The 23,686-nt window shown below is 39.8% G+C and overlaps 1 protein-coding gene across 3 annotated transcripts in view; it reads left to right on the forward strand.

The window, feature by feature from the left end:
• Positions 1-23,686, forward strand: part of ncam1b (neural cell adhesion molecule 1b) — a 62,209-nt gene that overhangs the window by 27,866 nt on the left and 10,657 nt on the right. For 2 of the 3 annotated variants that reach the window (XM_041941504.1, XM_041941505.1), the window contains exons 2-9: positions 1,421-1,495; positions 2,105-2,314; positions 3,752-3,895; positions 5,247-5,384; positions 5,743-5,860; positions 8,192-8,352; positions 11,238-11,380; positions 19,918-19,947. In XM_041941504.1, coding sequence (XP_041797438.1) covers positions 1,421-1,495; positions 2,105-2,314; positions 3,752-3,895; positions 5,247-5,384; positions 5,743-5,860; positions 8,192-8,352; positions 11,238-11,380; positions 19,918-19,947 — 1,019 coding nt within the window. The remainder of the gene's footprint in view (positions 1-1,420; positions 1,496-2,104; positions 2,315-3,751; positions 3,896-5,246; positions 5,385-5,742; positions 5,861-8,191; positions 8,353-11,237; positions 11,381-19,917; positions 19,948-23,686) is intronic. The other variant, XM_041941506.1, reaches the window with a different exon arrangement.

Below are 23,686 nucleotides of genomic sequence, written 5' to 3' on the forward strand. Positions count from 1 at the left end.
GGTGAACCCAAAAGAAGGAAGTAGACATGACTTGCAATTAAAAATCTAATTTAGATTCTGATTAAACTCTGAGTAAAATGAATGACAATGTGTAAGTAGTTCTCATCTCATAAATTTTATAGCTCTGATCCGCTAGAATAAACAAACATGAAAGGACAGAATATAAGAAAAGGATTTGCCATCATCATTGAACCTTTCACAGTGCTATGATTCAACGGTTGAATTATTGTTTCAACATTTGAGGGAATGTCACTTTTTAGTTGAAAAAGGTGTGACCAAAATCAGTCATTACCTGTTCCCTCCATGTGTTGGCTTTACAAAAAGCATTGAGCCTATTCGCTCCAGTTCATCTTCAGCAGACGTCACCATCTTGTTTCTTTGTGTCCCTTCACAACACTGCGTGCCCACTTTCGCCCTGACCTCCAGTGTGCGCTTGCACACTGATGGTGGTACATACACATTCACACAGTCTTGCTCATGTGTAATATGGAGCTGGACTTGGGCCCATTTAGTCACACTTCTTAGTCAACCACAGGAACCCCTGACTACTCCCTCGGGAGATTCAGCAGGAAACAAGGGAAGCTTTGTTCTAATTAAGCACAAAGTGTTTCAGGCCATACTCCTGTCTGTCAAATAACAGGAATCTGTCTTTTTCATCTGGTCTTTCATTAAGTGCTCTGAGCTACTCGCTGCGTTTATCTCTCTAGACAGACGAAGTTTTTAAAGCATCTTAAATATAATTTCTCTGAAGGTATGTTGGCAGCAGCGCATTGGTTCTCACAACTGCAGAATGTTAACTGAATAATTGCAGCGTTGGCTCGATGCTATATCTCTTGTAAGGACAGGAAGACTGCAGGCAAAAGAGGAACAGGAAATGTCCGTGTTTTTGGTAATAAGGCGGCTAGAGCCAAAACTGGCACAGTCGATTTCTTGATGTGTATGTTCATTAGTTTCCACAGTTCAGTTACAGAAAAAGTACAGATGTACGTATGTGCACACACTGTATTTGGGTGTCACTACCTGCAGAAAATAAGAGTCGCACCTCAAGTTTCTCATTATCGTTGTAATTGCCGTTAACTTTGATTGTGTGTTTAAAGTTGAACATTTGATACTTGTAGCAGCTATTAACTAAAATAAAACAAAATCATAAAAATTAACTGACTTTGTATCATGCCATCCTCCACTGGGTATTAAATAATCAAATAGAAATATAATTCTGCTTGTGACTTTAAAACTGCAGGTGCAACTGCAGTTGGGTTCTCAGTCCTGTTGGACAAAAGATATATGATGAAGTTCCAAATGTCACTTAATACTCTTTCCAGTAATTAATTAACAGTAATTGAAGTACTTAGCAGTGCTTCATTAATGACGTTAACAAGTTTCTGGTGTTATATTGTATGCTTTCTGTTTCCTGTTGCAGCTTCACTGGAAGTACAGATCACACCAAGCCAGGGTGAGATTAGTCTTGGAGAGTCCAAGTTCTTCATGTGTGAAGGTAACTTTAACCGTCTTATATGTTTTACATTCCTCTAAAGATATGACCTAAAGTGGCTGAAAAGAGAATGATGTCAGCAGAGACAGAGGTCTGTGTTTTCTGTTTACATTCTCATAAAAATAAGAGTTATTTGTTCAAATGTTGGCATTGCACTCACAAATAATAACAGTCTGCTAATATTTACTTCACATCCATGCTTTCTACTTATTGGGATTTTATTGTAAAATGATGATCCTGGTGATTTAGGAGGCTAGGACGCATAAATGTATCCATATGGCTGAAATGTCCTGGTTATCAATCTAATCATGACAACCCCCTTTAAAGTCCTGTGTTTCCTGTTGCTCTACGCATCTGTTCTGGGCAAAACATGATATGATTATTGAAGAAAAACTTTAGAGTTTCTTATTTTCTGACATTTTGTCATTTTATTTTTAGAATATATTTGTTGTTTCAAACAGCTAAAATGCAGAAACCACAAGCCTCAACCCATGCAGGCGTAGGAACAACCTACAATATTCAGTCTGTGGGCTCTGGTGAACTTCACTGACGTGGAATGCATACATTTTACATCACTTGTTCCTAACACACTGCTCTTTACTGTGCTCTCAGTTGTAGGTGTTGCCAAGCAGATAGACTGGTTTGGACCAAATGGGGACAGGATAGAACCGAACAGACCAGACATAACAGTAACCCGTAATGATGAGTCATCCTCCACCCTCACACTGTATAAAGCTGGGACTGAAAATGCGGGGACGTACAGGTGTGTCGCTACCAATGGTGACCAGCAAGGGGAGTCAACCATCAAAGTGAAAATCTTCCGTAAGTATTTCCCCACTCTCCAAATTATTGAGTCGTATGAGCACAGAGGAAAAAAATCCTGTTTATTGAACTCACAGTATTTTATTGACTGCTCAAGGGCAACACATTACTCTTTTTCCTTTCAAGTGAGGATGGATTTTTCATCAGTTCAATAAACGGTCGGAAGACCATTAGAGGGCTGCTTAATGATCCTGTCTGTTGTGCAGTTCTTGTGAGTAATGGCTTTTATTTTCCATGAATGCCAAGCATCAGCAAATGTCCATCAGAGATGAAATCCTTTGCCGAACACAACTTTTCCTGTTGTTTCAGTTACTATGTTAGCGTATTATTAGAAGTGTTCACCCATGTAGACATGGCATATCAAAATCAATATACAGTGTCCGACGCAAAGTAGTTCCATTTTTCTGTTTGCAGTTGGTTAAGATAAGTGTTCTTCTTGATTAAATCTTAAGAAAATTGTGTTTTAAGAAGGGAAATTAAACTGTTCATTTATGTGATGCACCTCGTGGAACTGGCTTGTAAACTCACAAACTCACACAGGTAATCGCATAAGGTAAGCTAGTGCCATTTTAGCAGCTATATACAAGCCGACTTCTGCCATCTACAGCAGCACTTTTGTCAGTGTAATGCAATGTCACCCCCTGCAGCCAAAGAAAGTAACAGCTGCTACAATTTCCACACTGGTGCCCCCTGCAGGCAATGAGTGCTATAGCTGCAGTTTATTATTTTTTTTACAGTGTTATATTTTGTGTGTTTGTGTTTAAATTTTAACATTCAGCGCTAGATTCAAGAAATGAGCTGCACAGCATAGCTAAAAATGTCTTTGCATGTTCAAATGGTGTAGTTTCAGAGCCGGGAAGTCGAGGCAATTCTGTAACGTCTGCCCTGAGTCTAGACTGTAAGGTAGCGTTAGGGCTTCACTCCTGCCCTGCAGAGCTCCTGGCAAATTCCATTAACCAGTTTGTTAGTTTTAGAAACGCTTTAGCTCTGATAACTTGAAAAACAGTAAGTCCTGGGAGCCTGTTTAGAGTGATGAGAAGCTCAGGGTAATAGAAAGCACTGCCTGATAAAGGAAGTTTGAAGAAAAGATGGTCCTTTTTACTGTAGTTACAATGATGTTGGTGGGGCTCAGAATTTGATCTTTTTTTTAATGTATAAAAGTGTTGATTGGTAAAATTGCCATTTCTCTTTCAGCGTAGCCATCTTTTTACAAGAAAATTGGAGGGAATTGAAAAGAAATTGCTAGCTTAATATTGAAGATATCTTGTTGTGTGTGGAACAGTAATGAAAAAGAATGCTTAACAAATGTCTATCTGCAATACTGAATACAAATATATGCCTTCCCAACAGACAAACTAAGTGAAGGAGATGGAGTTTTGATGAGATTCATACTTTAATACCAATGAGTAAAGACGTGTTTTGCATGTTATATTCCAGAAAGAATCACCTTCACAAACGCCCCCTCGCCCCAAGAGTTTACTGAAGGAGACAATGCCAATATTGTTTGTGATGTCATCAGTTCGCCTCCACCCACTGTCCTCTGGAAGTACAAGGGAGCAAAAATACAGATGGAAAAAGATGGTAAGAGTTCTCTGAACAGCACGGAGCATATTTCTGTTTGGCTTGATTTTATCCTGTCATCTCAGCACATTCTTAATATTCCTTGTTGTGAGTGTTTCATTCAACTGCATGTCTTTGACAAACATTAACTAATGAATATGAATAGTTTTAAATATTTGTATTCAATTTGCATGGTCTAGTTCGCACAATTGTTTGCATAAAATCCCCCTGAGGTCCATCTTATTAGAAAGAAAAAAAAAAATCTGCTATTACTAAATATTTTGTGTTCCTTGTTGTATTGCTTCCCAAAGTGAAAACTGATATACTGACATAGATCAAGGCAGTATTTATTAGTATTTATTATTTGATGTAATATGGGCTGGACATGAACAAGACTGACGTCAGAATATTAGTATTGCAGTTTTGTAGAGTTAACATTTAAGTAAAAACACTTACGACAACCAGCATAAAGCATATCTTCCAGCAAACTAAAACTGAAAATGCGACTAATTTATTCTAAATGTAATGAACATAAACTACTGCATAATACAAGAGCACATAGTCGAAACACAACCGCAGGCACAGTGGTTTCCCAGTGTTAGACACTAGAAGTTGTTGACGCCCCGCTTTTGTGGCCACCAGGGTTTATCCTGTGCTTTGAAAGGAAAAAATTAATTTGGTTTTGAATTTGAAAATACAATTGATTCTCTGTTCTTCACCCCTGACACTGAGCAATATCATAATGTGTATGGTATTGTTGGTATTGCTCTGGAAAAATAATAACACAAGCTCTTGTGTGGGTTGTAATAGTATTTCGAATTACTATGTGATTAAATTTATTTGGGTCACATTTCATCTCAAACTGAGGGGGTTCTTATGGGCTTTTGGCCATATTCCTCTTATTCTGGTGCAGGCGGAAGGAGTGTTGGGCATGCTCGCTGAATTTGACACAGTGGAAATTACACATAATCTGTTGTATTGTCAGTTGTTTTTTTATGTAGCAGTATCCCCCAGACAGACAAAAATATTGCATATCCCTTGGAGTAATGGAGCTTGAAGAAAATGCATAAATTTAAAGTCAAGTTTGTAATAACACTGCAGAGATCTTACCGACTAAACCAGACACCAGTGTTAAAGTGTTGATAAGTTGTCAGCCAGATACATCAAAGTGAATCTCTGCCATGGCTGACTTATTCAGGCAACTACATATGTGTGTATATATGGAGTTTCAATACATCACTATGCAAGCCTCCTGGTAGCACGACAGCAGCTCTTTTTCATCAAACACTTAAAGTGAGTGACTTGTGCCTAATTTAAACTTGTCAAATGTATAACACACCTGAGAATGCATTTATCCTCTGCTTCCTTTCAGTTCGGTTTAAGGTACTGAGCAACAATCACCTTCAAATCCGTGGCATAAAGAAGACAGATGAGGGCTCATATACCTGCGAGGGTCGCCTCATGGCCCGTGGCGAGATTGATCTGCGGGTCATCAAGGTCGTTGTGAACGGTTAGCAGGATTTCCTCTTCGCTTTTTGTTCCTGTGTGCATGTTTTTGTGCGGCAGGTGTCCCATGACGCTTAAATAAGCCGTAGCTCCTTAGAGGCGACCAGGCCCAGCATCAATATGGAAACAGTTGCCCAGGGCAACCGTGTATCAAAGATATTCTATGCTAATGAAGTCTGTTTCCTGCAACTTCTGAGCCTAGCAAATGAGTGAGCTTAAAATAAATGTTCTGAATTTGTCACAGCATCTGTCTCTGCTTTCCCTCCTCCTATCTGTCTGTGTGACATCTACCTATGTATGTATCTATCTACCAATTTATTTTTCTCTCTATTACATTATTTATCTATTTCTCTGTGTCTCAGTGCTCCCGACCATCAGAGTATGGCAGTCAGAGGTGAATGCCACAGCAGATGTCGGGCAGCCTGCCATGTTGACTTGTGCTGTTGATGGCTATCCTGAACCCATGGTGACTTGGACAAGGTAAAACTCTGCTTGCAGCTGGGGAGACAAATGCTTTCAACATTTGCAGCAGCACTTGTCATATGTCAACACATCACCCTAATAATTTGGACTGTGTCTGTTAGTTTTTAGAATTGACTTGTAGTTAGACCAGACTAAACACAACGACTCTCATCGCCTGTTAAATTATTCTTTTGACATGAGTGATTGTTTATAGAACAACACTAGCCATGCTAGAGGTTCTGTGAGGCTACACTTTGGCACAGTTGTGCTTTAAGATAAATGCTAATGTCACCGTGCTCATGATGCCAGTGCAAACATGCTGAGGTTTACCATTTGCTCATTAGCTCAAAATTTAAAGTACATCTGAGGTTGATGGCAGTGTCATTAGTTTTGGAGATTTTTGTTCATAAACCAAAGTATTGGACAAATTGAAATTTTGACTTGATGATGGTGCAAGATAAAAAGTTAAAGGATCCCCCAAGTTTTTACAGCTCATCCTGAGGGAGCATGGATGTCTGTACTCAATTTCATAGCAGTTCTTCCAGTAGTCATCAAGACATTTTATTCTGTACCAAAATGTCAACTAGCTGGTGGCACTAGAGTAAAAGTCACCAAAGTCAATGCAATTCAAACTTTCACAGCAGTCCATCCAATAGTTAAGATATTTCAGACTGTACCAAAGTGATGGACTGACCAACAGACAGACAGACCAACATTGCCATCCATAGAACCTCACTGCTAATGTGCTGAAATTTAGTGTAGCGCCGACTGTTTGTTGGCACATAACGTCAGTAGTTTAGATTAGATTAGATCAGATTAGATTAGATTAGATTAAAGTTATCTGGAGAGATGCTGAGCCTCGCATAGCGGCTGCACCGCCATCTTGGTCAATGTATCATTATGTCCACACTGTAAAAAGCCGACCGCAGCAGATTAAAGAAATGGGGTTAATTAGAAATAGCAAGCTGTGTGGGTTGTACAAGTGCCAGCAACATATGATCTGATATCATCTTAAAAATGAGGAAATGTTTCTAATACATGTTTAGATTTACCAATGGTAGTATTTGCAGTAGTTTCTAAAGTGTCTCATTTCACAGAATCACTGTCCTCCTGCATAGGAAATGAGAATTAAGTGTGAAATTCATTATAGCCTATTGTATTTTTTGTGTTATGAAGGTTATTAATTTCTATAGCACAGCAGGACGGCAGGAAAATTTTACCCACCATCAGTAAATGATAGCTGGCTTTGCATTTTTTATATTATTATATAACATTTTTCACACTATTATATATCATACATTATCATATATGATATTATATAAGGATAAGGCTTTTACTGAAACCGAATGCATAAGACATTATACCCTGCCTGCTCAGTTTGCTGTCAGAGGTAAGCATTCTGCTGCTTCTCCAGTAAATTGTGGCTTTTTTGGACTGAACATCCTGTCCAGAGCTTGTCAAAATAAAAGGGATGAGGCGTGCTTGCTGCTTGGCTTTCATGGGTGGTTATTCTATCAAACTGGAGGCCAAAGTGGCCACCACACACTCTGGGATATTAAGGATATTCTACAGACCGGTTTATTCATTGCAACAGGATACTTAATCACAGGGTATCAGAGGTGCATGTAAACAGTGAAACCTGAAGACCGGGGTGTCATCAATAGCTACATTATTCAGTGTATCTGAATACAGTCATTACTACATTGATAGGCTCCTGCTTTGTTAAACTGTTCCTGTTCATCTTGTTTCCAAGACAGCAGTTAGCTGAGTAGACAGCATAGATTAGGGGGGTGCAAGCAGCCCAGGAGCTACTGATGGCCTTGGGTTTTTTTGTATTTTGTCGACCTTGGAATAATTTTTTCATACTTCCGCAGTTAGACGGCACCTGCAACTTGTTGAAAGTTGTATTGTGAGCGATAACAGACAGTCAGAGGCCAGAGAACATTATCTCCTCTACATGGCTGCCAATGGTGACTGACAATATACACTGTACGACGACAAAATGAAAATATGTGAGCCATTTTCGTTCAAATTGAGTTTTAACACCGAATGTCAGAAGGCTTGAAGAAGAAAAACATCATCGCCCTCATTTTCTGAAAAGACTTTCTGCTCTGACATGTTGAGCTTTCCCCTCTTCTTTTTCATCGCTGCGCTTCTACTTTATTGCTTGATCTTTTTCCCTTGGTCATTCAAGGATGTAGAAAAAGCACTGCTTATTTTCTATAGACCTAAGGGTAGCAAACAGTTATCTTTTTAGAGAAAACCTTGTAACATGCCGCAGAATGAGAATAACGATTGAAACCGATTTGGATGGATGGATATAATGTTCAACACTCATGTTTTCCACAGGAACGAAGTGGTTCTGGAGGCAGGAGAGAAGTACAGCTTTAATGAAGATGGTTCAGAAATGACAATAATGGATGTGGCCAAGCTGGATGAGGGAGAGTACACCTGCATTGCCAAGAACAAGGCAGGGGAAAGTGAGCAGGAGCTCAGTCTGAGAGTGTTTGGTAAGGCAGAATGTTTTGTATGCATACACATATATGTACTAAAGTGACAATATAAATTGTTTACAGTGTGTGGAACGGAGGTATACGAGTGTGTAGGAGGGGAGAAGAACAATAGTATGGTTATGTGTCTGTTTTCCAAGGGATATAAGATGAGGTGTCGTCTCAGTGTGGGTTGGGGTTGTTTCATATAAGGCTGAATCTTACAGATTTACAGAGCTGGCCAAGTGGGATGAGCTCAGCTGAACTCTTTGAAATCTTTTTTTCTTTTTTCCTTCACTTTTGCTCCCTAGGTTGTTGTGTTCATTTTGTCACGTAAGAACGACCATAATTTCAATCACAATATCAGTTCATGCAGTCTTTCTGTCAATTAAATTTACAATGACTTGGCTGCTGCAGTTTTTTTTTTCCTGAACAACAGAGGTGGCCAGGGCCTGATTCTTTACAGCTCACCGGGTAAACAATTACCATTAAATTACTGAAGACAGCTTTCAAAGCACATTGCAATTTAGCAAGATTTACCTCATTATTTTGAAGATTTTCTCACACTCACCAAGCTTCGGTCTCCGTACATCAATGTGGGAAAAGCCACAATCATGCATTTCCTTACAGTCTCCCACTTCTGCATATGAAAGCTGCCTCGATGTAGTTCTTGAATATTGAGTACCAAGATACCAAGTCTGATTAGATACTTATATTTTCTTACATATTACAGCAGCACAGCGCAGCCTTAAAGCCCCTGAAAATGTTTCTCTATAACATTCACTAATCAAGCAACAATTAAGTACTGTGTTAAGAAGAAAAGTCTTAAGATACTTTCTGTATTTATTTCTCAAGAGGAAGTGGGGAGATTTTAACATTGCCTGCACTCGTCAGTGACTTTAATCCTGTCCACAGTGCATATGTGGCAATTTTTTCACCCCCATCGAAGCTCCAGTAATAACTGAAGCCACAATTGCCTACTGTCTTTCAGGGAACTCACTGGTCCTATTTTAATTTAAATCCTGTCCAGAGTGATGTTCTTACCTTTTAAAGTGAATCATGATGAACAGTTTGCCCCTCTGCTCGTTTTTGTGTTTTTTTTTAATCAGCTCGGTATGAAATTTGACATCTGTGTGAAAATGGAGTAAGTTAAAAATGCTTTTGCTCATCTGAAACGTGCAAACTCAAACGTACAGGCCTGTTAGGGAACCAATATGATCAAAGAGAAAGGTCATGAAGTGTCAGCTGCTGCAGGTACTGCTGTCACCTCTATGTCCTGTGTTTTTCTGCCTATATTTGTTTACAATTTTACACATTTAACTTTCAATGCAGTATAAAAAAGTATAGAGATAGAGATAATGATTCTGAGAGGGAGCGTGTCACGTCTCTCCCTCCACCCCTGAGGAGGCTTTTGGCTTTCTATTTTGGCTTTATCCTGCAGAATATCCATCGCTCTACTACAGACTGCATCCTGTAATGTTCTGTTAATGTCCCAATAGTCAAAATGCCATCTGGAACAATGTGTTCAATTACTGGGGAGTGCTGTCTGAATGAGGCTTTAGGTATTATTAATCAACAGTTTAACACTCGGAACCCAGCTTCATCAGGATTGTGTGGCTGCGTTTTGATCAGTTTGATTGACAGTGCTGGCAGTATGGTGCTCAGAAATATGTAACAACACTTTTCTCCACCTGACTGACCTCACCCACTTCAAACCAGTGAGGAGAGTACAGACAAAAAAAGACAAATGCAGACATGATGTGAAATAACTAAGTGCGCTATCTGTAGAAGATTTTGAGTTCATGTGATCTCAAAGTCTGATTGAGAAAACTGATTTTCAGAGCCTTTGAATAGGGCTGCATTGAAATTGGTAGAGCAGATTCTTTGAACGCTGAAAATAAGCATCGGTGTCTTTGGAGAAAAGTCTGTGTGAGTGTCAGCGTGGAGCTGCAGTGGCAGCAAGGTTTAGGCAGGATTTCTTTCTTTCGTCTCTTTCTCTCCAGCATGAACAAAACACTGACGTTTAAATGCAGTTGTTAGACAGCAGCCGAGGCTTTTCAGAGGCTTCATGCACCTGTGAAATACTCAAAGCGGCTCCGTTCACTTCACCCGCTGACACACATCGTCAGTGCGGTTGCTGTTAGCGTTGGACTATTGGTTTGTTTGTGCCCTTCTCGGGTCCGACCATTCGCAATGCTGTATCCTAGAAACTGGTTTTAATAAGAAGAGTGGATCAGAAAATGGATCAGGGTTAACATAAGCGATGTGAAACATTGATCCCGAGCCTGCCCATCAGTTTGTGATACCCCCAACAGTGAATCCAAATTGCTGCATGTTCAAACACTTTTAATTCAGAAATAAAAAAAATGACGGTGCAGCTGTTCCTTTGTTTATTTGAATAGGCTCCCATTTAGCAAATGCATTGGTTGATCCATGCGTTCACCCTTCATGGAGTGGAATGAAAAATATGAAAGCACAGATTAATGCTCAACCTCACGCTTCAGAGGTAGCACTTCAATTCGCTCTGCTCATGTCACGGTGTCGGCACCCTGCTGCGCTTTCAGGTTAGCTTAGGTGTACTGTAACGTGACAGTTCTCTCAAATGTAAACAAAAATGAAGACCGGCTCCTTTGAGATAGGCTAAATAAATTATTACATGAATGAAGTTTGGCTGCACACATGGTTATCACAACTTTGCTGCTGCTGCTGGGACTGGAAAAGCTTAAATACAGTTCTGCTGCCATAAGAATCCCACTCACCTGTCAAGCTACTGATCCTCATCCTCCCTTTGAACTCATCCCAAATCCACAGAGTTGCTCTCGTACTTATTGTGCTCGTGCTACCAAACCACCTGGCCGCCTTGTTATGTTCGAGTGGCTGTGATGACTTTGTTTTTGTGTTTACAGTCAAACCTAAGATCACGTACATCGTAAACCAGAGCACTTCAGAGATGGAGGAGCAGGTAACTCTGACGTGCGAGGCATCGGGAGATCCAACTCCTACCATCAACTGGAGCTACGGTGAGCGTGTCTTCACTGAAGGAGAGCAGGTAAAATAATAAAGGCGATATGGATGACAGTATAAGTTAAATATCTAAATACTAGGTATTAAAGGGCGAGTGTCCTGTGAGCAATTATCCTCCTGGAGTTAATGAACCACACCTGGTGCAAAGTAGAGAGACATTTTCGTTTTTTCGTGTTCCAGTTGGATATTACACATTCTCCCCTGTTTTACTAAATAGTACACACTGGGAAAATGACATACTAAAACTACTTGGCGGATGCAAAAAAAAGTTATTTATATAACTTATTTATTGTCTCTGGCAACAGCACAGGAAATAATTAATATAGGAATAAATCTATGAGAAAAGTGGTATATTTCTTAAGTTACACTTTGACTGAGTCTCTCACAGCTCCTATATGTACAAAATGAAGAAGTACATTTCTTTAACTCTAACTTCGTGAGTCGACTTTATAATGCATTACTCTGTGATGTGGAATTGGGACACAATGACTAATAACCACCAGGGAGGAACACAAACCTGCAGGACGCCGGTGTCTCAAGGAGAGGAATTGAATACCTTTAACCTAAATTCAGGAGGTATATTGATCATGTGCAGCTGGGGGGAATTCTGCAGCTTCATGGCAAAACACCCTCAACAAGGTTTATGTACCACTGATTATTTCCCCTAAATTAGCAGCTCCTTCAAGATGGCCCAGCGGACTTCATGTAATTAGCTCGGTGAAACTCAGCCAGTAAAGTGGAGTACACTCAGATTTGACTGGAGTTTTCCCAAATGTCAAGAAAATCTGCATCAGAAACCCAATTATAACATTCCCAAAATAAGCACGCAATTTGAGGCAGTAATTAAACTTTGTCTGCTTCTTATTGTACAGTGTTTGCTAGAACGAGCACTTGAATGATCAAGTGTTTGTTTAGCATTTTCAATCACTGTTATCATTACTCTGCTCATGCTGGTGATTGAAAAGTTTTAGAATAAAATGCTATCATTTCTAAGGTTTATGTCTGGATATTCTGCCATCATCTTTAAACATTTGTTTTGGCACTGCATTGGTTAAAAGCCAACCTCTTGCTTACCATTACATCCTTAATACTGTGTCCTCTTGGTAATGTCCTCTGCAATATTACATGTGCAAACCATCAAAAGCAATGAATACCTGATTGGTATTCTCGTACATCTATTGCCCACATGGCCTCATTCTTCAAGGTCTTGGTGTCTTGCTACAGTTGAGAGGTAATGAGGGGGAAAATGCTTCAGAGAGATACTGTAGTTCATGGAGGAATTCTGGAGCCAGTCCATTACATGCACTACATTTTCTTCCTACAGGCACATCTAAACAGGATCTATCAGGTATGAAATCCATGTGGCACAGAAATGTACTGGAGTAGTGTTGCAAAATATGCCTCCAGATTTGACAAAACCCCCAACTGAAGTAAAATAATCCCCTTTTCATTGAAAATTTCCCAGCTGTTTCTTGAAAACCCCAAGGAATGATCTCATCAGAGTTCATGAAATTGATTGGACTGCTGCATGCTTCCCAAATATAGCCTGCAAACTTCACTGATCTTGTGATAGAAAGCGTGTAGAGCTTATCCCACGAGATCAGATGAAGATTTGGTTAATAACGTTCTAAAAGGGAAACGCCATTTCTGTGTCGCTGTCGTCTGATCATTTCAAACTTTCCATCACAGCATGAGGTTGCCTGGATTCAAGCCCAGCTCAGTCTGTCTGTCATCTCCATAGTTCTGTAGATTGTCTAACATTTACGTTGGTATCACTTGAAAACCGAGGGTAAAAGTGTTCCACTTAAAATCTTTTGAGCATCAAACACTCACCTCCTGCAGACAAAAATGAGAACGTGAGTGTGGGACTGATCATGGAGGTGGCCACTGGAGATGTGGATTATGCTGCAAGGAGAGGTTTAATGGGCATTTTTCCAACTGTGAAAACTGATCACTATTGAAATCCACTGTAACTGACATGGTTTCAAGCAGGCTACAGCCACTGTGTTCCACGAAAATGGAGGTATAAACTTTTCACAGCCACCTGTCAAGCATACAGGGCTGAGTGTTTGATACTGACTTTTCAGGTTTTGAGTGGAGCATCATGTCGAGTGCAAAACCCGCTACCACCATATGACGCACGTCACGACAGGTCTATTTTTTATTTATTTTTTTTGCAAACCCACACAGCCACAGTGGCAGGAAACACTGGCAGACATGGACTCGCAGCCCAGCAACAGTTTACACCTCAGTCGTATCATCCAGTGTCCCCTGAGAAGCAGCGCTTTCTGCAGAACACATCTCCCATCTGCGGTACCCCGACTTCCTGTCAGTGACAGATTGCCTTCTTTTGTGGTCTTGCAGCTGTCATAATGGATGAGGAGAGACTCATCAGAGGGCTGCAGTCACGCTCAGAGCTGTATGCCCGAGTCTCACCATTATAGGTCATAAAAGACACTGCCTGGCCAGCTATACTGTAGGTGTGAGGACTGACTCTGCAAGTGGGTGCAGAGGCACACACACACACACACAGACACACACACACAGAGACTTTTTGTTATTAAGAAGAAAACTACAATATGCAATACCCACCCATTTCCTGCATCGTGTGGTCCCCCCTGCACCATGGCATGTCATGTGACACATGTCATGTGACGCACAGCTGTGCTGTGGTGGCAGCGCGTTTTGCACCTTAGTCTGCAGTATGCTTTGTGATCTGTGGCATCTCTTCACGGCTGTCAAAGAAATGATTAGCAGCCTTACTGAATGACTGTAGAGTACAAAAAGAGTAGAAGCAGATTTCTTAGATATTCCTTTATAGTTCTCGTTATCAGTAGGGGAAATCATTTCCCTGTTGGGGCTCTAATGAACGCGTGAGGAAACGGCTGCTAATTGTTTAATTGTCTCGTTCTGTTTGTTCATCTGATGTCCGTCTGTCATGCTATGTGTAATCATCATAACAGCTGTATTTCATCCAGGATGGGTGTGACAATTGAAACAACATTCGTTTGGGGTGGACATGGTGAAAATAAGAATAAAAAAAAAATCAAAAATGCAGCTGTTAATTTACTGTTCCAATTTTAAACTTAAAAGGATGTCAAATGAAGGACTTTCTCATTAATGTCTTGATGTGAGAGTTTTGTTTTGGTCAGAGAACCAGTACAGATCCGTACTGTGCCGTCTTAGATGTGTGGCGGTGATGAGTTGATGGAATTAATTAGCAGTATATTTAAATGTGTTGTTCAGTTCTTGGGCTTCGTAGTTGGTCAGCTGCTTTCATTTCTTGTTTGAACAGTACTGTGCATATAGTACATGGACTTTTTTTATGCAGAATCCTCTGATCATAAAAAGATTTGGTTTTATTCCCATACAGTACTTTATCACACGTATCCGTGGTGCTTTGTTCATTGTTAGACAGGAAATGCAGTGGTATAAGAGAAGAGAATTATTCAGTGTAATAGTCAAAAGTTTTACAAAAATTTCACTTTGACAATACCATCTTTTCATGGTTCAATACTGTACAAAGCTTCAGAAATGAAGCATCAGAAAGCATTTGTTAATGTTAATGATACCAATTAAAAATTTGGAATCGCCTGTTTTTTTTCTTCTTTCCTTTAATAGTGGCTGTTTTAACAAAGCTAAAAACAGTATCATTTAGACACCAAGTGTATTATTTACATCTGAAGCAGTTTTGGCCCCAAAAGAATTTCTGATTCTCTGTTATATAATGACTGATGATTAAAATGTCCATTTAGTTGATGTCCCCACAGTGTTGTATGACAGGGGAGAAGGTTACTATTGAAGCCATTTTTCCCCCCAAATTATTTTTAATTTGTTTTCCAGTCCAGCATCATTATGGAACTGCAACAAAACTCTAAACATTATGGGAACGCGTTTTTTTTTTTTTCTTGGGGGGGGGGCCCTGTGTGGTCTACTCTGTGGTTAGATTGAATAAGTTAAAACTGTGATCAGTCCATAGTCTGTTCCGCTGACCTGACTAAACTAACCTTCCCTGTTCAAGTTTTGAGAATAGCTTTGCTAAAGCAACACACTTGTTAATCCCAGGCATTATTGTACACTTGACACTGAAACAGGCACCTGTTCCTATTTAAATCTGCACAGATTTTATGCAGAATTCCCAGTTTCTTTTACCACTGACTGGTGATTTCTTATTGCACAGAGGTGTCTTTGTCTCCGTCTGTGCTTCCTCCTCCTGGTTGAGCCATTGGACAGCATTTTGTTCTCTGCGTACATGACATTACTTTTTTTTTTTTGCAAACCCTTCATACAAAATAACATCTATTTGTCAAGAGGGCTTTCCACAACCTAAAAGTATGAAAGCCCATTCAGATATATAGAGTAGTCCTCTCAGCCATCTGACTGAAGTGAAATAAGCTTTTGTGGCAGGCGACTCCAAACTTCCAACTTTAGAATTAGAATGAAGCCTCAAACAACCCTAAAAAACTAAATATAAACAAAGTTTCTGTTTACATTTTGTGGTAATCACCAAAATACATTGTTTGTATCCTTGAGGTCTAACAAATGGGATGAAGGTGTTTCCCTCCTCACAAAATATTTGCAAAGCCGAAGTTTGAAACCTGCTTTGCTTACATCCACGTTTGCCGCCTGCAGATCGGAGGAACAGCGTGACACTGAAAGTGTAAGACGTCGCCCGCATCACCCGTGTGTGTGTTCAGGCACGCGACAACAAAATCAATGGTCAAAAACTCCACAGGGTTCCTTTGAGCTAACATTTACACTTGATATCATTTTCAGCCTCGTCACTAAGTTACTGTTACACACGTTAAAGGGAATAGAGAGGCAAGGTTTAAGGGTATAAGTACAATGTCTTCATGTGTGAACATGATGCAGCAGCTGGAGGAGACGGCCTCTGAAGCTCAACATATTGAGTGACGACATAATCTTTGAGGAGAAAGACCAGGACTTGTGCATGTAAGAAATCACAGCTGCTATCACGTGAAAGATTAGCTGCTCATTGTCGGTTTGATGCTGAAGGAAATCTTGCATGACTTTGTTTAAATCTGTTTCCTTTGTATTGTGATCTTGGGTTTTAAAAGGTTAACACAGGGAGAAACAAATTCATTCTGAATAACCTCCTACACACGATTTTCAGTGTCAGCAGACAAAAGCGTTGCCTGATAACTGTGAGTAAAGGGGTGCACAATGTGAGGATTGAGGGAGATTACTGTATCGTACAAAAGAAGAGCAGTGGTATGTTTAAAAAAAAAACCTTGTACAGTCGTGGGTGTATGCCTGCTTAGAGTTATGTTTCAAATTCAAATTGGTACTTATCCGGGGATAGTTTTGTTTTTGTGTATAAGGCTATTAAAGTTAAGTGTTTATGTATTTATTTTCAAACTTCCATCAACTTCACGTGCGGTATTCGGTTGTTTCAGTCCTTTGAATGCATTCGCTGTGAGTCGCTCCAGATAAGTGTGTCTGTTTAATAACTGAAAATGTAAATGAAGTATTTATCCATGCTTTGTACATTATCTACATAATGAATGTTTTGCTTATTTGAATACACATTAAACATTCTGCTTGATGCACAGAGTTTCCAAGCCGTAATTATCTGGAACTATTTTAAACTGAAGTCGAAGCGAAATAGGACTAATTATAAAACTTAAAAGCACATTAAAGTTTGGAGTTGATTGGGTGATGCCATTTTATGTCTCTAATCTGTGTTTTTGTAACGAAAATTCAAGTTTCGGGACGTGGATTTGCTTTTGGGGCCTGCTCTGTCCAACATCCAGATTAGAAATTTAAGACCTGGGAAAAGAAACTCATGATCATTTAATAAAGAATTAGATGCTCAAAGAAAATACCCAACCAACGTTGTGTGGCAGCAGTTTAGGCAGAGCGTCTAAAACAGGAACGCTTTAAGCGTTGGCGTGCCGATGCAGAGAGAGCATTGTTTTCTCAAAACACAAAAGGCTTCTCATTTACAACAGCATGCCTGCTAGCTCAGTAGTGAGGTGATGTAAGGGTTTCTTCGTCAGTTTTCTGCGATGTTCTGGCAGAGGTTCTGAGGCTCAGCAGTTAATGACACAGGACGATGACAATATGCATAATCAGCGCTTTCAGTCAGGCGTCACCCAGTGAATGAAGCACTGCCAGGGCTCTGTACATTTATGTGTTCAGTGTATTCGTGTCAGTATGTCGCTCGCTCTCTCTCTGCGTCGCCCTCTTCATGCTGACATTACAATTCATGTCGGAATAAAGAGCAAGGATAATTCTCTATGGAAGGAAGTAACAATGGGCTGGAAAAATGATAAGTCCCAAGGGATGCCGCACCACATTGTTCTGCGTGTTCACTCAGGGAGGTGATTGTGTTTTTGGCGCCTTCCGTTTCGCACGCTCACATCTGCTGCTGTTCATCGTCCCTTTTGTCTTAAACAAACACCTGTCACAGATATTGACTGCGATACCTGTCAGCTCACTCAGCGCAGAAGCAGCGCTGCAGATGAGCGTGTGGCTGAGGTGGTGATGTTCCAGACTATTAGGTTGCCTGTTTTAATTGGACTCAGCGCTGCAGTGATATGCAGCCGACTGCTGTTTGTAATGATGTACGCTGCACCGTGTGTTTTGCTGTGACAGTGGACGACTTACAAAGCTCTTAAGAACAGAGTGAAATTACTTTGCAGTAAGCTTTGCATATGATTTATCCAGTAAGTGTTTCACCGTCTCTTCTTTTTGCCTTCCTCATTCTTCTGGTTGTCATTAAATGGTGAATCAGACTGGTGAGTGATGTAGGGTCCCTGAATTTAAACATGCGTTCTTTGTTAGTTATAATCCACCTGCATTGATTATAAGAGGATAATAAAGGGGCAATTTTAGATGTGAAATAATTGATGGTTTGATTTACTGCTTTGACCTACAAATATTCCAGCAGATGGCTTTCATTTACTTGACATTTTCTTGCTGTTGCACCTGATGAAATAGCTGTTGATCATTTTGCTTGTTACGCTTCAACACTTCTTCACTATGTGGGCCATCACATCTCATTGTCATGCTTAACATTTTCTCCTCAGCATCATGAAATCCATAGAGCATGCTTTCCAAATAGCTTTTTTTTGTTTCGTCGAGTTGGGCTTTTCAGTGTCATTATGATTTGACTTGACATGCTGTCTAGTACAGTTCAAAGTATTTGTTTGTCATGCAGATGTTTGATTTTATCTGTCATGATGTTAAATTATTCTATATTCAGAAAGGAGGGAGATGTGACCAACATGATTATGATAATCACTTATTTATCTTGATATAATTATGTGATTTTTTTTAAATAACATGATAAAATGTCAGCCTCATGGTGATTCCAGTCAGAATTTCAGTCAGATGTTGCTTTTAGTGTTTTGCTAGCAACATACTATAATACTATTTCCTAGATTATTTTTAAAAATATGCAGTATGTACAATTATTTGAAATATAACTTAATTAATTAGACATGAGAACTACACTACCACGTTTCAATATGAGAATCTGATCACTACATGATGGTATGGAGAGGCAATTAATGATAACATTTGACAGTAACTTAGGCTAATAATGACAGGACTGTTGGTGAATCTGTAGCATTTCCATTCTTAGAATACAGAAATTAACATTTTTAAAGCTACCGTGCCTCTAGATTTCTAAATGTCCTGACAGGGAGAGGTACTATCATATCTTTTTTTAAAGAATGAAACAAGAGTTCTGAAGTTATGCAAATCACATTCTTGTCTATTTTATCCTTGGAATACAATCAAAGCATAACAATGGTGGAAAACCCTACTTCATTTGAGACTGCAGCACAAGTCGTGTTAACATTCAAAGCAGAACATCTAATTTGCAAAATGACTCAATGTAATACAGACCACCTGTAGGCAAAGATTTATTTCCAGGTCTCACATGGGGTGCAGGAACAGCTGCAGCAAAATTGCTTCTTTTAAACCCCATTGCTTATTGAGCAACACGGCAAGTGTTGTTCAATGACTTCACGACTTGGGTACTTAATGTTGTTGCCTGATATAGGACAGGCAGAACAGTGCTGGAGTAAGTTCAGTTTCATTGGGTTTTATATTCTCATTACTGCTTTAAGCCTCAAAAATGGATTGCAAGCCGATAATTGCTGCACTACTTTTGCCAAACAGGCCGACATATCTCTGTTGTTGCGCTGTAATGGAGTCACCTCTTCCCAATTAACCAATAAGCTACTTATCTGTAAGCATTTACACCATCATGATGCCAATAGACTGACTCCTTTTGGGGCTAGAAGCAGTGTTGTTCCAGTGTGCAGTAAAGTAAATAACCATAACAGTCCCCCAGAAATACACCTTTAAAAGAAGCCTCCTATTGTCACATTATAAGGCTTCTCCGGAAGGGAAAGCCAAAGCATACCTCTTATTGTATCTGCAGCCGTTTAGCAAAACACAAGACATTCAGCTCAGGGACTGTCGATGTACGTGCATGCAATGTGCAGCATCCCAGCTTTGCCTGGATAAGGATTACCTTCTAAGAATTACTCTGCCTTTTGTTTGTTGTTGTGTCTCTGTCCTCTACAGGCATCATGGACTCGGCCCGAGCAACATAAGGTATTCTAAATGCATGACTTTTTCCTACAACCCATCCATCTTTCATGTCAGGGAAGTCTAATACAATTCTGGATGGATGCAGATCAAAATTTCTGATCAAATGAGGGTCAGGGAGAGTATAAACCCTGAGGAGCAGCCAGTGCAAGTCTTTCTTTTTACTTGTTTGGAGCCTACTTTAGCCTGTTTTATTATTTTATTTCTTTGATCAGACTTTTTACCTAGCCTGTGAGAACATACTGTAAGTCAATACGAGACCATTGCCTGCCCAAATATAAACTACTTGATAATTTCTAAATGTTATGCTAATTCTGTAACATGCAGTTTGTCAACCTGCTGAGGTGTCTGTCCTCCCACCCACGGCTCCTAATCTCTCTCAGTCCACAGCCGATTCTTGATTAGAACTTCAACGTGTATTTTTGACATGCTGTAGTTATCTATAGTTCTAATTTATTGGACCGAAGATGAATGAATATGTATGCAAGAGAAAATGAAAGACGTCTTTGTGCAGCAGCCCAAAGCATCAGAGCCAGGGACTGTTCCTGAAAGAAAGTGAAAATTGGCAAAAGAAAGAGCTGCCCACATAAGCTTTTCTGCAACTTACTGCACCACTGAATATGTGTTTTACATATGTGAGAAAATTGGTGAGAAATACCATGTTGTAATCTCCAGTATTAGTGCTGAGCGCACCGTATTAGAGGGCGGAACTAGTACAGATTCATCTTTTCGGCTTTCAGATGAACAGAAAGTTGTGCTCTCACGATAATGAGATGGTATGGGTGATCAGCCCGTCACCGTTTCAGTCGCAGGATCAGATAGGAGGGTTGCCATTGTTATGTATACTTTTAGAGCATTTGACAGGAAATTAATACGTATTTTTAGACCATTTGGTTCCCCAAATAGCCTTTCTATTTTATTTTTAAACTGCAGGGAGCTCTGCACATCAAGCAAATTGGTCTTTTCCTTTGACTCCAATCTCTGATAGTTTTTAGAATGGGTATTTTTCACATTCACTGTTTTCCCACAACCACTAAATATTGACATCTGACATGCATTCATGAATAACACCTGTGATTACAACCGTCTCGAATGAATAACCTTATCAGACACTCCTCACTTCAGGCGGTGAGAAATACCATGCACATGCTGACAGTAATTACTGGGTTTGTGTAAAACTGTGAGTTACACATGGTGGCACTTACAGTTTTGTGCATCAGCAGTAAAAAGCTGTAAAGTAAGTAGCATTGGACATTTTTGTTTAGGCTTGCTATATACTTTTGCCTAGAAAGTGAGGCTAAAAGGTATTATTTTGGACATTTGGATGAGTGATCAGCTGCCCCCAAAAGCCCAAACAGTATAAAATGTATCCCAGTTACCTAAGCTGCTCTGTTTTTCAAGACGGATAAAGATAATCCAAAGCAAGTGCTACTTTTCTCTAAAACAAGCACACACGGCTTAAAAACGGTTATGTCATGCTACTTTAACTTATGAACCATATATTAGTTAACTGTTTCTCAAATTTCATCATTTGTGCTTTCAGGTTGTGAGTGCACTGGTTCATATCAATGGATCAAGCAACAGTAATTTTCACTTTCTGACATAATTATATGGTTTTTGAAGTCTACCTGCAGTCTGAATTGATCAGTGTGTCTGCAAGATATCCCATTACAAACCGCACAGAGGAGGAGGAGTATGAGCATGCTGAGCATGTTTGTTGCAAATGCGTAGGCAGCTGAGTGTTCATTTGAGAAGGCAGCGGAAGGGAAGGTACATTCAGGGGAAGGTGCATTTGTATGCTGGGCCGGTTAAGATTTGGTGAGACATGAGTGTAACATGTCCTCAGTGAATTCAATTCAATGTTATGCTCTAATGTTCCAGCAGCGTCTCTCTTCTGCTGGTAAAGGTGAAGAAGCTGTTGGGGAGCTCTGCTGTCATTTTGGTTTGATTTATCAGAGGAGCGTCTATCTGAGATCCTTTATTTCCTTCCCACTTCTATTTTATACTAGACACACACACGGACATGTAAAATGTTTTTGTATCTGTTTCTTAAAGGGAGTAAAGTCAAAAAATAATGACAATAATGATCAGACAACCACTGTGGTGCATTATGTATTCACACTGAACAATCAATTTTTTTTAAACATTAATGAATCACAATATTAAATGACAGTGAACACTTTTCCCCCCTGGTGTATATTAATTTTGGTGTTCAGTGTGTGGCTGTAGCCCCAGAGAAAATGTGCATGTGTTGTTCTGGCTTTGGTGAAATTCTGACGCTACATCCTCTAAAAAAGCAGGCGCACGAAATAAAAAAGGACTCAATATTGAGCCGTAGTGACTAACGTGGTTGTACATGGTGCGGCATGTTGCACAGACGCAGGAGTCAGAAGCAGTACCACAGGATGCTTTCTGCACAGGGGTCAGAATAAAAGGGTAGAGTGTTATGTAAGTGTCTCCCTGGTCCTGCTACCCGCTATGCATAATGAATGCCCCAGACATGCTTTGTCTATTGAATTTGAATACAAACTAACGAGGGTTTCTCTTACATGGCTGCCCAGACTGGGCCCTAATTCAATATGTGTAAAAGCATCCATGCCATTGTTTTGCCTGCAGCTTGGATCAAAGCCATGAAAGCAACCAATAGGGAGGGTATAGATACTCAGTTCTGCAGCACCTTGTAACAGGAAACACCAAAGCTTGCTGTATAAAAGGGTACAAAATTAAACACTTATATGCCCCAAATCCATAAAATAAACTGCACCATTTGAATTGGTTTGAGACTTGCTGAGTTTGAGATCTACTGAGTACAGAGGAAAATAATATAGAAGACATTTATTATACCATTAGCAGCTTTAATAAATTGTTGAGCTTCACCCAAATCTTTAGTAATGTAAAATGTATTTTTATTTTGAATTTCCATATTATATTTTAAGTTTTAAATAGTAATATCCTGGTTTGGAAATGGTTCCCTCAAAAGGATAAATGTGGACTGTCTCGAACAGTACACCCACAGTTTAGTGTCACATGACAGCAGCAACCACAACAATACAGGAGTTGTTGACCCTGAAGGTCATGAAGCCACTTATGGTCGGATGTTGTAACTCTGCGTATTGAGTTAATGAAACCAGGTATCTCTAGAGCAGGAAGGTCATTTACACATCTCATTAGCCAGCTGTCTGTTGTTATATCCCTGGTTTCAAATGCTGCGTGACTTGGCATCTGCCTGTCATCACTCAAACTGGGGCATGTGCTGAATGTGCTCTCAGAGAGCTTTGCAACCCACCAGATCACAAATCATCACAAGTGATTAACTCAAAATGTTATTTTACTAAAAAAAAAAAGATTGTGTGCATTGACACTAAGCCCTAACTGTCTTCAAGATGAAAGTGCAAGCTTGGCATGTAAGGTAATGCTCTGCAGTCTGGCGTCACGCATCAGCGTATTTCACAAGTTGCTAAGCCCCCCGTGTGAAAAGCTCTAGATGGTTTCTGGTGCCTTCTGTCATCAATTATTGATAAGCTCCCCTGTACTGTCAACTGTGCCCTTATGTTTCCACATCTTCACAGAGCAGCGTGCTGCTTTTTTCATTAATGTAACGTCTGCTCTGCTCATTAAAGACAAGCTTTTTTTTCTCTTCTTCTTCAGGTCACACGTATTTGCAGAAATGTGCTCTGATAATGTAAATGTGCAGATATGGCTGTGGAAACTCACTGATGAGAATGGTTTGTTTTTTGCTAAACTA

Source organism: Chelmon rostratus, chromosome 7 (assembly GCF_017976325.1).
Source record: "Chelmon rostratus isolate fCheRos1 chromosome 7, fCheRos1.pri, whole genome shotgun sequence".
Taxonomy (NCBI): domain Eukaryota; kingdom Metazoa; phylum Chordata; class Actinopteri; order Chaetodontiformes; family Chaetodontidae; genus Chelmon; species Chelmon rostratus.